The 14,266-nt window shown below is 39.0% G+C and overlaps 3 protein-coding genes across 4 annotated transcripts; 2 read left to right on the top strand and 1 right to left on the bottom strand.

The window, feature by feature from the left end:
* Positions 1–225: 225 nt before the first annotated feature.
* Positions 226–5,050, bottom strand: LOC140799097 (protein ROLLING AND ERECT LEAF 2-like). Its single transcript, XM_073153242.1, has 4 exons — positions 3,599–5,050; positions 2,878–3,053; positions 1,694–1,917; positions 226–1,189 (listed from the first exon to the last, which is right to left on the bottom strand). Exons 1-4 carry the CDS (start codon positions 4,620–4,622, stop codon positions 391–393), a joined length of 2,223 nt encoding a protein of 740 aa, XP_073009343.1. The 5' UTR covers positions 4,623–5,050; the 3' UTR covers positions 226–390.
* Positions 5,051–5,875: 825 nt separating this feature from the next.
* LOC140799278 (uncharacterized) lies at positions 5,876–8,961 on the top strand. Of its 2 annotated transcripts, none has more exons than XM_073153532.1 (11): positions 5,876–6,109; positions 6,199–6,246; positions 6,333–6,506; positions 6,595–6,661; positions 6,734–6,792; positions 7,054–7,132; positions 7,707–7,822; positions 7,926–8,005; positions 8,085–8,154; positions 8,398–8,475; positions 8,554–8,961. In XM_073153532.1, the coding sequence occupies exons 1-11, from the start codon at positions 5,927–5,929 to the stop codon at positions 8,626–8,628; spliced, it is 1,029 nt and encodes a 342-aa protein (XP_073009633.1). In that variant the 5' UTR covers positions 5,876–5,926; the 3' UTR covers positions 8,629–8,961. The 2 variants fall into 2 exon arrangements, with proteins under 2 accessions (XP_073009633.1, XP_073009632.1); XM_073153531.1 differs by having other exon boundaries at positions 5,878–6,109; positions 7,707–7,846.
* Positions 8,962–9,716: 755 nt separating this feature from the next.
* On the top strand, positions 9,717–13,654 carry LOC140798838 (cyclin-T1-3-like). The gene is made up of 7 exons (XM_073152918.1): positions 9,717–10,089; positions 10,189–10,270; positions 10,383–10,508; positions 11,152–11,327; positions 12,732–12,877; positions 12,964–13,021; positions 13,537–13,654. Exons 1-6 carry the CDS (start codon positions 9,779–9,781, stop codon positions 12,993–12,995), a joined length of 873 nt encoding a protein of 290 aa, XP_073009019.1. The 5' UTR covers positions 9,717–9,778; the 3' UTR covers positions 12,996–13,021; positions 13,537–13,654.
* The last annotated feature ends 612 nt before the right edge of the window (positions 13,655–14,266 follow it).

The raw sequence follows: 14,266 nt of genomic DNA, 5'->3' as shown, positions 1-14,266 counted from the left end.
CACTCAGTCATGAATGAAAATATAATATTGCTTAGTTGGCACTGCTGAGGCTGACCTGGATGCTCATAGTTGCCTACATGGCACATCCTGTATCCATCTCTAGATATCAATTAAATGTCAAGTAGCTACCATCAATCAGCTGATTCATAGTGCGGTATGTCACCCAATTTCGCATTCATGGAAGGACACATGAGAAAGATTTACCTACCCATTATCTCATATACATACAAGGAATACGGATCACTAACTGAATTATTATAGGAGTAATTGACCTTTACATTAAGAGTTCATCTAACCACTATTTCATACACTCAAGAAGCAAAAATGTGAAGAATATAAATAGAAGTTATTATATAACAGACATATTAGATCACAACCAATAACTGTAAGTCATCCATCAACTGGCTTCTCCGACTGGGTGATAGAAAACAGATTCTTATAAATCTCAGAGGAGCTATAAGCAAAATCCGACACGGCCCGGAAAAGCTCCGGCAGATGCGTTCTAAGGCTTCCAAGTGATTTCTCCCTCACCTGCTTGCATAGCTTCCTGTGGGTCTCCTCCTCTTCCTTCAATCTATTTTCTACGGCATCAACTGTAACTTTTCTTTCTGCCACAGGGTCTTCATTTGCAGTTTCAGTACCCTCAGGATTGGCATCCTCAGATAATGATGCCCTTTTCTCCATGTATTTGCGGTGCCAATCTTCAAATTGCCTTTTCTTTCGCTCGAGCTCCATGCGAGTGTCCTGAATTTTCCTTTTCAATTGCAGTTCATCTTGCTGAAGCACAATAATTGTGTGTATGACTTCAGAAAAGCTATATATGGCACCCCTCGCAAGCTCATCTGGAAGCTTCTCAAGCTGGTCATTCCAAGCATGCAGTAGGTCCTTGATCGGGGGATCAAGTAGTCGAGTTGGAGATGACACCTTCTCCTTCAAGCTGCTCTCAATTGGGATAAGGTTCAGTTTTAACCAACTATTGAGGGCTTTGATGTACTCTTTCTGATTACTCATTAGTTTCTGGAACTGTAAATGCCAATTTTTCAGCATATTCCATAACTGCTCAGTTATAAAATGATGTTGTTGGCTTGTCTCCCTGGGAATAAGTGAGATCTCAAAAGCTCTCAGATCCATCATAATCTTGAGCTGGCTGCGATGATGTTCAGACATTGCTTCCCACATCTTTGCCATCCTGAAAGGCAGAGATAGTTAAATATAGAAGTATACATGTTTCCCAATATCCCAATATGAGGAAAAAACTGATATACATATTATATTACATATAATATATACAGATACAAACATATACATATATAATTTTTCAATATGATAGGGCAATGCTCTGCATCATGCAACTTGGTATACTTTCAATTTAGATGAGCAGAAATAATATGGCATCAAAGCGGCCATAAACATCCCCAACATTTTCTGTCCCTCCTATCCTTTTTTTACCTCCTTGTCTTTTACCTCTACTTCGGACCCTTTTTACATGTCAGATGCCATTATTTTGGAAGTACTGTAATTTTATGGCCACAACACACTGCTGATCATGGTTGGGTTGTAGTCTCATATTATTAACAATGAAAGAAGTCACTGAACTAGCACAACCAAAGAAAAACCATTCAAAAAGGAGAAAATTTACTGTTTGAATAATCACAAGCAGCAGATATTCTTCCTGCAGAATTACAGGACTTACCCATAAACAAGGTCTACTAGTTTAGGGTAGAGCTGATGATCGCGCAGACGGTTGATTTCTGAAACTGTTGAATCCATGGATTGCATATCAACTATGTATCTCGTATGTAAGTGACTGACGGCAGCTTTTGTTTTCTCTAATACTTCAGACCTGGCATTGCGTTTTTTTTGCTTATTCAGTTTAGCTACCATCCCTTGATACTCAATTTTCATAAGCTCACCTGCCTAACTCAAAAATTCGAAGCCATCATTAGAATAAGTGGCTAGTTATAGCTAAGAAAGATGGAGAATAAGAAGCAAAACTGCAAGCAAGAATGGTAAGGAAGCAGCTAAACTTTACAAAAATGTCTGCTATTACACCTTGTTTCAACTTTTCCCTCCAACCAAGAACAAAAAGTCAAATGACTTTGAAGTCCATGTAAAAGTACTCTGACCACAAATGTGATCATGTTAAATCAACTCAGTAGACATGTAATTTACATACCAAAAATGGCTAGTGAAATAAGAGATTGACATCATTGGTTGTCATAGAATATCAAGAAAAGAGTGTAGAATGAAAGTGAACATTCTGCGTACTCAATGGTCATATGTGGGGTCAACTTATCTATCTTCTGTAAACATCCTTTGACCATCATATGCTGATAGACCTATGCTACCAAGAAGATATTTTAGAAGGCACCATTGGCCTGTATACGATATTTTATAGGAGGTTTCCTGGTGTACGGCATTTAAAAGATGACATAGCGGTTATCAAAGAGAACTGGAGTATGGAACTTTGAAAGTGATACAGTGAAATAGCGAAAGATAAAACATGCAAGTTTAATGTTACAAACGTCTGACAAAGCAATGCATGTACGCAAACTACATCAGCTCATCAAGGATAAGCTAATGAAGCAAAAGTTGATACACTATATCAAAAGAGATTGGTAAATCCATAAGCAACCAAAAATGTTGAAGGGTGACTAGTTCATCAACAAAGTAACATGTAAAATTAAAGTAATCATTCTGGACTTGAACAGCATTTCCCTTCATACCCTAAAGAATACAACTGTTCATTGAACTACCGAAAATATCTCAGATTTAGCATTTTGTATAAACATTAAGAGTAATGCCTTCATGCCTTCAAACAAAAGATACAAAGAAAAATTAAACTAGATTGCTGTTTAAATAAGAGATGCAATTTACCTTCACTTCATCATATAGTTTTTTCTCCCATGCTAGCATCTTATCCAGAATGGTGGCATGAGTTTCCGATTCATCATTATCAAAATTGTCATTTGCATCATCTTGTTTAGCTAAACCTTTAAATGACCGATTCCAAGTGATGACTCGCATAATTCTTTCAGAATGATTAATATGTCCTGAAATTGGTAGAGGAAATATTAATAAAGTAGCAGGAAAAATGAGCTAAGGATAAACAGACAAGCTTAAAGAACTTTAGATGTTAGGAAGTCAAACAAAGATGAGAAGCAAGGAAAATAACTAATAGTCTCAAATGTAACATTTAACCGGATATGCTTTGCAGGCCCCAGACTACATAACACTACATGGGGCCTAAGATAAATAAAATGCTCAGGGAAAAAGTTTAGATGTTGATACGTAGAACAAGGACAATAATTGTTTAAAATAACTGGTGTTCCAGAATGCTGTGTGTGTTTCCATGAATTCATTTCTTTATCACCAGGCTGCACAAAATAGAACCTAGGCATCTGATACTTTTGTGGTTAAAACAGAAAGAGATTTGTGCAGAGACCAAGTGCAGCTTATTAACAGAAGTTTTAAGATAAATAAAAAAAGCAAGCTGTTTTGCCTAATGATCTACATACTAACATGAGTTGTCACATTGATGAGGTCTGTGCCTAAATTTGCTCAAAAAGAATACAAAGAGCAGAAAAATCCCACTTGCCTCGACTATCGGCAAAATTCGAGTGGTAATGCATCCGGGTGGCCTCCAGCATCTTCGACACATCATGTGCACTCTGCGACGCCTTGAGGAAATGGTCATCAAGCTGTCTCATGATCTGCAGCAGATTCACACTAGCCGGGGGCATCGCCACAATCTTCCCCCTCTTGGAATCCGATGCCCCGACAGAATTAGCATACTGATGATGAGCCGGATTGCCCTGTTTCAACTTCTTCACTGGCTTCGACGCTTGCGGGGGCGGTGGTGGCGGCTCAACGACTTTCTTCTCTGGTGTAACAGGGGGTTGTTCCTCTTTAGGGGTATCATCGACAGTGGGCGGGACAGCCGGTGGTGTTCTGGCGATCTTCTCTTGTTGAAGATCGCGGCTTTCCGGCCAAGTCTCCTCAGGCTGGCTCAGGTTGGGTGGCGGTATGGTATCCTGCGAACCGAAGAAGAAATCCCAAGTTGCCATGTCCTTTGGGTCCGGCAATGGGGTCGGCGGTCGTAGAGGCGTCTGAGTCTTCTGCGGCGGAGGAGCCTGTGCCGAGCCCGATGCGGCCGTCTCAGGGACGTCATCATCGTCGCGGCGGGCGGCCTCCTCTTCATCGTCCTCCTCGCGTATGGCGGCATCAATCGGGGCCTTCTTCTTGGGCTTGGGGAGGGGGAGATCGGGCATGCTCGCGGAGCGCTGGAGAGGTGCGGGAGAGAAGTCTGGCAGGGGAGGGGGAGGAGGGGGGAGGGTATCAATGGGGGCTTGGATGGGGACGGTGGCGGCACCGGCCGAGGAGGAGGTGGAGGCGGCGACGGCGGATGAGACGGCCGCGGACGAGGCGCGGAGGTGCTCGGGGACTTCACCCTCGGCGTAGTCGGAGAAGGCAGCGCCTGTGTCCTTGAGGGCGACGGTGTAGGCGGAATGGGCTGCGGCGAAGGCGTTGCGAGAGTTCACTGCCTCGCGCATGAACTGCTTCCGCCCCTTGCATCGCATCACCCCCTCGTCTTGCTCGATCTTGGATTGCCCACAACCCATCTCTCTATCTCTTTGTGTCTATCTCTCTCGATCTCGATCTAGAATTACAGTCAGAAGAAACCAAAATTGGAGCAGAGAAGGAGAAAAGCAGGTACCTTTTTCTCCCTCTCCCTCTCCCTCTCCCTCTCTCTCTCTCTCTCTCTCTCTCTCGATCGACGAGATCAAGGTAAAAGAAGGCGCAATTGGAGTAGAAGAGGAGGTGAGAGAGGAAAAAGGTGACAACTTTAGAGAAGGTGAATAAAGAAATAAGTGGGTGGGCACTGGGCAGGCAGGAAAGAGGAAAGGCCGCCAGAGCCAGAGGTGGACGAAGAAGAAGTAGTAGTATGGGCAATAATGGAAGGAAATTTTAAGGAAAAAGTGAAAGATGAAGCTGGGAAAGGGAGTCTGGATTCATCGATTACGAAATCTTTTTGGGTTATTTTGCTCATCAAATCAATTACGGAAATAGATTTTAGAGGGGATTATCATGAACAAGTCAACCAACGGTAACAAATTCGGCGGCGCTTGGGGGGGTGAAAACTGAAAAGTAAAACTGAAGGGATAATTTGCAAATTTTTCCAAAATAAATTATGACACTGCCTACGTAAAATATATTGGGTGGATGTGCATCGGGATCATCTAGCTTTCTTCATGATGTAAGGTAACAAAAAGACAAATATACAAATAATATTTTACTAACTGCTACGAAATGCACTAATAAAAAAATATCTTTAATCTAGGTGGTAATATGCCAATAACTATAACTATATATAATTATATTTTACCCCACTCAACTATAGCTTTACATTACTTTTACTCCTTAAAAGAAATTAGACATACACCTCCTAATCTATTTAATTATATCACTAAGTTCTCTCTATTAATATTACTTCTGTCTGTTAATATTTAATTAAACTTAATAAAGAAATAAAAATTTCCTTCTCTTCTTCAATATCGTTTCATCTACTCTTTTAACGATCTTTACGACAAATTTTTACACAAATTAAACTTTAAATCGATCATCTCTAATTTCTTTAAAATAATCTAATTCAGGAGATGTAATTTATTTATTTATTTTCTTCCTGGAGTGAAAGAGTTAAATATGTAATTAACTCTAATTATTTTGTATGGCCGGGTGCCAATATATATCGGGCCGAAAGACTGCGGCCTGGCCCGAGAAAACTGCTAAGCGGGTCGGATCATATCGGAGCGGGTTTTCTTTTGCTTAGGGCAAATACCTTAATCCAAAACCCTAATCCGATAGGGCCACGATAGGCATAGGTAAGAGAGAACTCGAAGGCCTAAAGCTTGGAGCGAAACTGGCCATGGAAGACCACCACCACAACGGAGAGAGTAGCAAGAAGAAGAAGAAGAGCAAGAAGAGGAGAACTCTAGGGCAAGAAGATGAGGGTAAAGTAGAAGAGAAGAGTGCAGAGAGGCCGACTATCAGCATCGCTGTGGCTGGATCCGTCATCGACAACGCCCAATCCCTAGAACTCGCCACCCTCGTACGTTTATTCTGTCTAAAACCCTAATTTTGTCAAGGAATCACAGCACGCTAGATCTCGTAACCCGTTCTAGTATCTTTTGTTCTTAGTTGGCCGGTCAGATAGCTCGTGCCGTTGCCATCTTCCGGATCGATGAGGTCGGCGTTTCTTCTCTTCTTACTCCCTGATTCGGTGGAATGTTGTTAAATTTATGTTAAAAAAAGTTGTTCCTTTATATGAGCAGGTGGTGGTGTTTGATAATATAGCAGAAGCATCGAATGATTCGGAAGTAACGGTGGAGAACGGTGGGGAGAACGAGAGTGGTGCGCAGTTTCTTGTGAGGGTTTTGCGGTATCTGGAGACACCGCAGTATCTGAGACGCCGCCTTTTTCCGATGCATACTAGCTTGAAATTTGTGGTGGGTGAGCTCTTGGTGGATAAAAGGTTTATGCTTTATTTGGATTTCTTGATGGTTTTCTGATTAGTATGCTTGGTTTTCCTGTTAGGGTTTGCTTCCTCCTCTTGATGCTCCACACCATGTGCGCAAGCATGAATGGTCTCCGTTCCGTGAAGGTATTTCATTTCATCTCCGAAGTTAGAAGTTTCTAAAGCTTTGACTGTTTTCTTGCATGCCAAATCATGCAGGTGTGACATTGGATGGGGATCGTGCAAATGGAACACCTGTGGATGTTGGGTTAAGTAAGGTATGTTTCATTTTAGTTGCCTGCTGTGTTTCCTGTCTCATGCTTGAGCTTGGCTAATTTGTACTCTACTAGGTCTAGAATGGGGCTTGAACTTCACTTTTAGTTGCAAAATATTGACTTAAACCAACTGTTGTCAAGCTGCATGCAAGCTTAATGTCTACAAACAGCTTTGTTTATGGTCCTATTATATATGATAATTGTGAGAGGTATCATCTAGCAATATCTTTTAATTGCTAATTTCAATTCAGTAACATGTTGCAGAATGTTATGGTTGAGCAAATCCTTGAATCAGGAAAGCGGGTGACTGTAGCTATGGGGACCAACCGTGATATTAAGGCAGGTAAAATAAATTGTTGATGTTGTTTATCTCAGACTTCATATATTATTGACTGAAAAATGTTCAGAAACTTGGTAATAGACCATGATGATGAAATAGATAAAATATGGTTAAATTTGATAAGCAGGTTGTTCAGAACAAATAAAATTAGTTGCAAAATATGTCACATATGATTGTGCTTTGATGCAGTTCTCTCACTTATGAACTTGCTAGAAGCTGTCATTAAGAAAATATCTTGTTTATCAGTGTTTCATAGTGAACACCAACTTCTTGGTCTCTGGATTTTCTTATTCAAGATACTAGGAGACGAGTTTATGGTACTTTTCTTATCATAGACTTGTTCCAGTGAAGACATTGTATAGTCTGATGTGCCTTACCTTTTTTAATCATAGCAAACTTTATATCCAGTTTTCATTTTCAGGTAATTTACAAACTTTTCTCCAGTGTTGAAAGTCATTGTTCAACTAGATTTGCAATGACAAGATGTTGACTTTTTCAATTTATTTTGTCAAAATTAGTAGCATTTGACTAGTAAGAGTTAATGTCTTCTAATATGGTTTATTCTACATCTATCTAGAATGTTTAAGAAAAGTTGTTCTGCCCTCCAGTCCAAGAGAAATGGGATTATACTGGGGTTATAAAGTTCGGTATGCTTCAAATTTAAGTGGTGTTATCAATAGTTCTCCATACAAGGTACACGGAATTCGTCTTTCTATTGTGAGTTCCATTTGATGGTAATCTAGATATAAAGTTAAAGTTAGTATTACTAATTGACCCTGAACTTCTCTTTTTATAGGGTGGATATGATCATATTATTGGAACTTCAGAGCATGGTCAAGTGATTAATTCATCAGAGCTTATTATACCTAAGTTCATGTATGTACTTGTCCATATATTTCATGACAAACTCTTATATTTTGCTGGTATCCCCTTAATCAAGTGGTCAATTTTGCAGGCACCTTTTAATTGCCTTTGGTGGACTTGGTGGGCTGGAGGAGAGCATTGAGGAAGTTAATAATTTCAAGGTACAAATAGATTTAAAAAACATGAAATACTAGATTTAACATGCATGCATTGATAGTATAATCATCATTTTTATGTAAAAATGTATTCAGTATTTGTTTGTCAATTCCTTTAGGAAACTTTTACTCCACTCAGCAGACTGTGAATGCTAACAATTTATTGATATTACTATATTTGCATTTACATGAGTACATGAGTATGTCATCTTACATTGTTACGAAAATCTCAAATTACGTTTTTGACAGGGAAAAGGTGTTAATGATCTGTTCCATTCATACTTGAATACATGTCCTCATCAGGGAAGTAGAACAATTCGGACTGAGGTATATGCCATTTCCAAATGTTTTACAATTTTCTTCTGTTGGTTACTCAGGATTAATTTGTAAGATACACTTGTTCAGGAGGCCATTTTGATATCCCTCCAATACTTCCAAGACTCAATAAGACGAGCTGAACAGAAATTAGAATTGAAGTAGTTCCCTGCAGAATTAGAGTGCAACATCAATGGCTAGTGGAGAATTTTCTGGATCCAATCTAGAAATTTTTTTTCACAAGATTGATATCACCTCCTGAAAATTTTCAAGCGGAGTAAGGAGAATCCAAGGTGAAGGTGAAAGATGCATAGCTACTAGTTCCTGAATGCCACACTTGTTTAAATCTGAACGATGCCATGATTATGGGCGAAAAAAAGTTTATTTATGAGATTATCCATAGCAGGTGATGTGCTTATGGTTTCCACTGAACAAATATGTATTTGTGAACTAATGCCAAGAAAATTCTCTAATTAGGACATTAGTTCTTATGCTGAACCTCAGATTGTTCGACAGGTATATTGCTAATGGTACAATGTTACTAAACCAAAATAAACAACAAAAGTTGTGCATGGTCTTTAACTGCCGATTGTTGTCTCCTGGAAAGCTGACACCATTGTGAATTGAAACCCTAATACGTAGCAACTTCTGATGAATTATATATACATATATATATATATATATATATATATATATATATATATATATATATATATATATATATATATATATAACTGATTGAGCTTGTAAGTTAATCATAAATCTAGATAAAAGGCAAATGGATGAACCTTCATAAGAAACAGATTATAATGAGTTTAAATTATTTTTATATAATGTTTCAGTAAGAAATTCACTAAATATCTATCTCAATAAATAATTTATGACTATCTGATATCTGATGGTTGCCTATGATAGATTAAAATCTGTGTCCAATTTTGGCTGGATCCGATGGCCCTGACCCGGGCCTCTACTTTAAATGGGCCTGGCCTGACAATAATCTAACTTGGGCTTCCTTCGGGCCGAAGAGTATGTGGAAAAAGACAAACTCGGCGCGCCGTCCACTAAATTACGCGGCAACAAGATTGGCACGCATGCGCGCATCGTCCCCGAGATCCCGCGAAGCAATGCTATCTACCAGACGGATAAAGTGGAGTTATGCTTCTTAAACACCGCCAAACAGACGGATAAATAAGAACTTATCCACAATTATACGGCAGTTTTACTCCCAATTATAACTCCCCCCCCCCCCCACCGTCTCTTCTCCTTCTCCTTCTCCAATCTCTATTCTCCATCGAATTGCGCATCAAAAGCGCCCATGCCTTTTTCCCACCGCTGTCACCACCACCACCAAGGAGATGGCGGTCCGCCTCCTTCAAAGAGGAGAAAGGTCTCCGACGCCTCCGTCTCCGTCTCCATGTGGGAGAACACCGCGAGAGGCGAATGGCGTTGGAGTACAATTGGGTCTGACGGCAGCGGATCTTCCACTTTTGCCTCCGATTTCATGTCGAGGGACGAGATCGAGCGGTGCTCGCCGTCTCGGCGCGACGGGATCGATTCCTTCTCCGAGACGCGCCTGCGTTATTCCTACTGTTCGTATCTCCGGAATTTGGGCGTGAGGCTTGGGCTGTAAGGCCACTATCTTGTAGTTGTAGATAAGATACTTGATCTTTTGATCATTGTTTCTCTGAAAGGAAGGTTTTTGTCATTGATTTGTTGATATGGCAGGCCGCAGACGACAATTGCAACCGCGGTGGTTCTTTGCCACCGGTTCTTTCTTTGCAGATCGCACGCCTGCCATGATAGATTTGTGAGTTCGATCGAGATTCTTTTATTTGTGTGCTTAAATCCTACCGATGGGGTTAATTCTACTACCAGTTTATTAATACGTTATTAATTCGCTTACTAACTCTAATGCGCAGTTGGTTGCTACTGCGGTGCTGTTCTTGGCAGCAAAGTCCGAGGAAACACCGCGCCTTTTGGATACAGTTCTCAGGGCATCCTGTGAAATTTCTCAATTAGCCTTCTTACCGAATATGTTACATCGTGTAAGTAACAATTATATCATGATTAATTAAGTGCAGAGCTGACTTGGTTACCTTTCTGGAAAGGAAAAAACATAATTTTATTGTCGTAGCTTGACGGTGTTATGTATTTTCAGAATAGATTAATGTTCTTATTAGTTGTGTACTTGAAAACAATTAATGATAAAATCAGCAATACAATGAAATGATAAAAGAAGAAATAATAGTAAAAATATGCTTCTATGAGATGGTCAGTCATTTTAGAAGAGCATTGGAAAAGGTTATTGGAGAACGTAAAGGGAATTGATCATCTTCTAAAGCAGTTTGATAGTGGTTCAGTGTCTAGTAGTGATAACATGAACTTTGATGATTGGCAAAAGAATCTTAAGGCAGCAATTGGTGAGGCTACATATCACAAGGCAGATATGAAATGAAAAAAGAAGCATATAGTCTGACTATATTGCAGAATTTTAGGGAGAGTCAATTGTATATTTACTTACATAAAGCTAAATAGGCTTAACCATATCACTTCCATTTCATATGCGAAGACCCACTAATCTCAGTCTTTCAGAATTGCACAGTTTTGGTTATGTGATTATATGTGAAATGAAAAAAAATTCTCCAGTAGCATCCTGTAATAATCATGTACGGTTTTGCTGTTTAACAGGACTGGTTTCAACAATACAGAGAACGAGTCATTGAGGCAGAACAAATGATCCTGACAACTCTTGATTTTGAACTCGATGTGAAGCATCCATATGCTCCTCTTACATCTGTCCTTACCAAATTAGGACTTTCGGATACTATTCTTTTTATCATGGCTTGGAACTTGGTCACTGAAGGGTAAGCATCACTGCTACTTGAAGTTATTGTTCTGCACTAATGCCATTTTATTGATTGTTGTTGAGTAAGGGAGCTAAAGTTTCTGCAACTTAAACATAAGTAGATTTTGATTAATTGATAAGGTTTCAAAATACTGTTGGCTGTCGGCTGGCAAACAGGCGACCTCTGGCGATGTATATATACTGATTTAAGAGCATAGCGAGCCATTAGACTCAATATATTTGACATCATCCCTCACTACATACTGCATGCTGAAACATAATAAGAACATCATTCTGGTTTTACCATTTTAGTCTCATATAGTCCAAAAGTTCATATTTTGATAGATTTTGTAATTCTCTTTTCAAGTTTCAACAGTTCTCTGCAATAAACTATTAGAGGTATACTAGTAAAACAAGTTTGTCAAGAGAAAATTAATTTTAAAATGTCAAGAAAATAACTGGGCACATACTTTGCAATTTAATGTCTTTCTTTTTTGTGACAACTGGTGATATACTTCACATTTTTTTTCACACTCAACAATTGAAAATCTACTTGACACTAGAATGGACTTCTTACACCTACATTTTTATAAATTATTTTTTTCATAATGACTTTAATGTGTCTTAGAATGATATATTTCTTAGACTGTTAGACAGGACTGATCAGCATCTTTTATGTATATATCTGTAATTCAAAGGATTTTATCTATGTTCCTTTTACCTGTTGACGGCATAGCAACTTAGCAAGAAATTCTACTGTAATGTGAATGCAGAATTCTAGGTAGATCATACTTGCCTCCATTTTTTAGCAAACCACACTTTTGAAACACATAGGCCTCTATATTTAAACTTTCTCATCATTTTTCTGCATGCTTAGCAGTTCGAGGACAACATGTGCATCATCATGTCTTGGCATGATGCATGACATCTAACTATATCTTGAGGTGGGAAGAAACAGAAAAGTAGAGGAATCCAAGGGAGATGATCTCATTCTCTCTTCTATTTCGTAAACGTTTAATCTTGCTCCATTTGAACTTTTTTTGGGGTCTTTTGGAGTGCCAAATGCCTTGGAGCATTATTGGGTCAAGGAATTGTTTAGTATCTCTAGTTGCTATAGGGTAGCACTATGACAGGATCTCTGCAGCAAATTCATGGATAATTTGTCACCCAAGGCTGCTTTCTTTTGGTAAGGAGTCACTGTTATATAGCTTGTTTATGACTTTATGCTATTTTGACAATTAATCTTTATAACAATCATTAGGATATCGCTAATTTGATTTAGAGACAAACTTCATGTGATTTTAGGTTGTATCGATAGGATGCTGCAGAAAAGTGCTTCAATTATTATTTTACTTGTAACTTGAAGGATGCTTCTTTATTCTCATGACGGTTGTTATATTTATTTGTTCTCATCATACTACAGACTCCGGAGTTCACTTTGGCTTCAGTTCAAGCCACACCATATCGCTGCCGGAGCAGCACTTCTTGCTGCTAAGTTTATAAACTATGATCTTGCATGTTGTTCAAATTTTTGGCACGAGTTTCAGACAACACCCTCTGTTCTCCAAGGTAATGGAGTTATTTCTAGAAGAGTTGTTAGTCTGCGAATTCCCTTGTATAGTTATTACAGTTTTCCTACTTTTGATGCATTGCAGATGTTGTACAGCAGTTGATGGAGCTCTTTTAGGATGTATTCCATCAGTTTGTTTACAGGTTATATTAAAGGCTTTGCTCCATTAGCAAATCTTTGTACCATTATAATTATGTGAATACTACCATCGATTGCAAGCCATTACTACTAGAAGTACATTTATAATGACTTTCCAATGATGCCTCATCATTCGTGTTTTCATGGTTAAGCTGGACTGCGGAGAAAAGTTATAGGGTTTAGTGCATGTGATTGATGCTTCTATTGTGGCATGCTGCAGATGTTTTTGCCATGCCTTTGTAGCTGGGTGTGGACCGAATATGCAAAAAAGAGCAACACATTCTGTGGAAGTGTGCATGCTCTGTCGTCTTTGATATCCATGGCTGTGTATGGGATAGGTTATTGATGAAGAGAAAGAGTTGGATGGATTCTTTTTTCTTTTTCTTTTTCTTTTTTTTATCCTTTTTTCCTTTCTCTTTCAGGTGTATTCCGGTAAACTGAAGCAATATGGAAGAAGTTACAGACTATAGATTAAGTCAGAAAATCTGGTGATTTACCTTTCTTTTTCCTTTTTCTGCAGGAGGTGGACAGTATGTATTCTTCTTCCTTTCTCTTCTTTACCTTGTCATCTACCATGAAATCATGTCTAAATTGTATTAGGACAACAGCAGTGGACAAGGAAGTTTGATTCAAGATAACTCTATCGTTCAATATGCCTGTGGCTTAGTCATACATACCTATTTCAGGAAAATTGAAACAAGGGAACTAGGAAGTTGGGCTGTCAAAATAAACTCAAGGCTCCACTTAGCTCAAATTGAGCTGAGCCGAGAATGAATTGTTAATTTATATTTAAAATTAATTTTGAGTCGAGTCTTTACAGCTCACTCAGGCTCAGGTCGATATGTTTTACTACCTCCTTGGCTTTGCAGGTAATTTTTGGCCTCCAAAAGCTTCCCTAGATTGACTTTGACGACCGTTTCTTTCTCTACCGTCGTTGGCCATTGGTTCTTGGCCTCCGTAAGCTTGGTTCTTGGCCTCCATAAGCTCTTCGCCGTCCTCAAATACGATGACCCTTTAGATACTGTGCTGCACAAACGGAGGTTGCAGCTCATTTAAGACTTGGGCTGAGCTTGAGCTCGGTGTGACTATGTTCAATGAGCCGAGAGTCTGAATAAAAAACAGATCTAGAAATTAATTTCAAGCTGTGCCATGCCTAAATAAAGTCTTCAGCTCATTTACACCCCTAATTACGGAAGGGATTATAGCAAATAAAATTAAAATTAAAATTTTAGCACGAGTAATAGAATAAA

This window comes from Typha latifolia, chromosome 12 (assembly GCF_019914945.1).
Source record: "Typha latifolia isolate L0001 chromosome 12, TyphaL0001v2, whole genome shotgun sequence".
Lineage (NCBI taxonomy): Eukaryota > Viridiplantae > Streptophyta > Magnoliopsida > Poales > Typhaceae > Typha > Typha latifolia.
The sequence above is the reverse complement of the archived record's forward strand: the minus strand, read 5'-3'. Positions and strand labels throughout refer to the sequence as shown.

What these genes read in the sequence shown, in the direction of transcription:
- LOC140799097 (XM_073153242.1), bottom strand. Translation starts at nt 4,622, where the DNA reads ATGGGTTGTGGGCAATCCAAGATCGAGCAAGACGAGGGGGTGATGCGA. An exon ending in GAATTTTGCCGATAGTCGAG is followed by an intron (nt 3,054 to 3,598) that starts GCAAGTGGGATT and finishes TACCAATTTCAG; the next exon opens with GACATATTAATCATTCTGAA. An exon ending in AACTATATGATGAAGTGAAG is followed by an intron (nt 1,918 to 2,877) that starts GTAAATTGCATC and finishes TTTTTGAGTTAG; the next exon opens with GCAGGTGAGCTTATGAAAAT.
- LOC140799278 (XM_073153531.1), top strand. Translation starts at nt 5,927, where the DNA reads ATGGAAGACCACCACCACAACGGAGAGAGTAGCAAGAAGAAGAAGAAG. An exon ending in CCCTAGAACTCGCCACCCTC is followed by an intron (nt 6,110 to 6,198) that starts GTACGTTTATTC and finishes TTTTGTTCTTAG; the next exon opens with TTGGCCGGTCAGATAGCTCG. An exon ending in CTTATTATACCTAAGTTCAT is followed by an intron (nt 8,006 to 8,084) that starts GTATGTACTTGT and finishes TCAATTTTGCAG; the next exon opens with GCACCTTTTAATTGCCTTTG.
- LOC140798838 (XM_073152918.1), top strand. Translation starts at nt 9,779, where the DNA reads ATGCCTTTTTCCCACCGCTGTCACCACCACCACCAAGGAGATGGCGGT. An exon ending in TTGGGCGTGAGGCTTGGGCT is followed by an intron (nt 10,090 to 10,188) that starts GTAAGGCCACTA and finishes TTGATATGGCAG; the next exon opens with GCCGCAGACGACAATTGCAA. An exon ending in TGGAACTTGGTCACTGAAGG is followed by an intron (nt 11,328 to 12,731) that starts GTAAGCATCACT and finishes ATCATACTACAG; the next exon opens with ACTCCGGAGTTCACTTTGGC.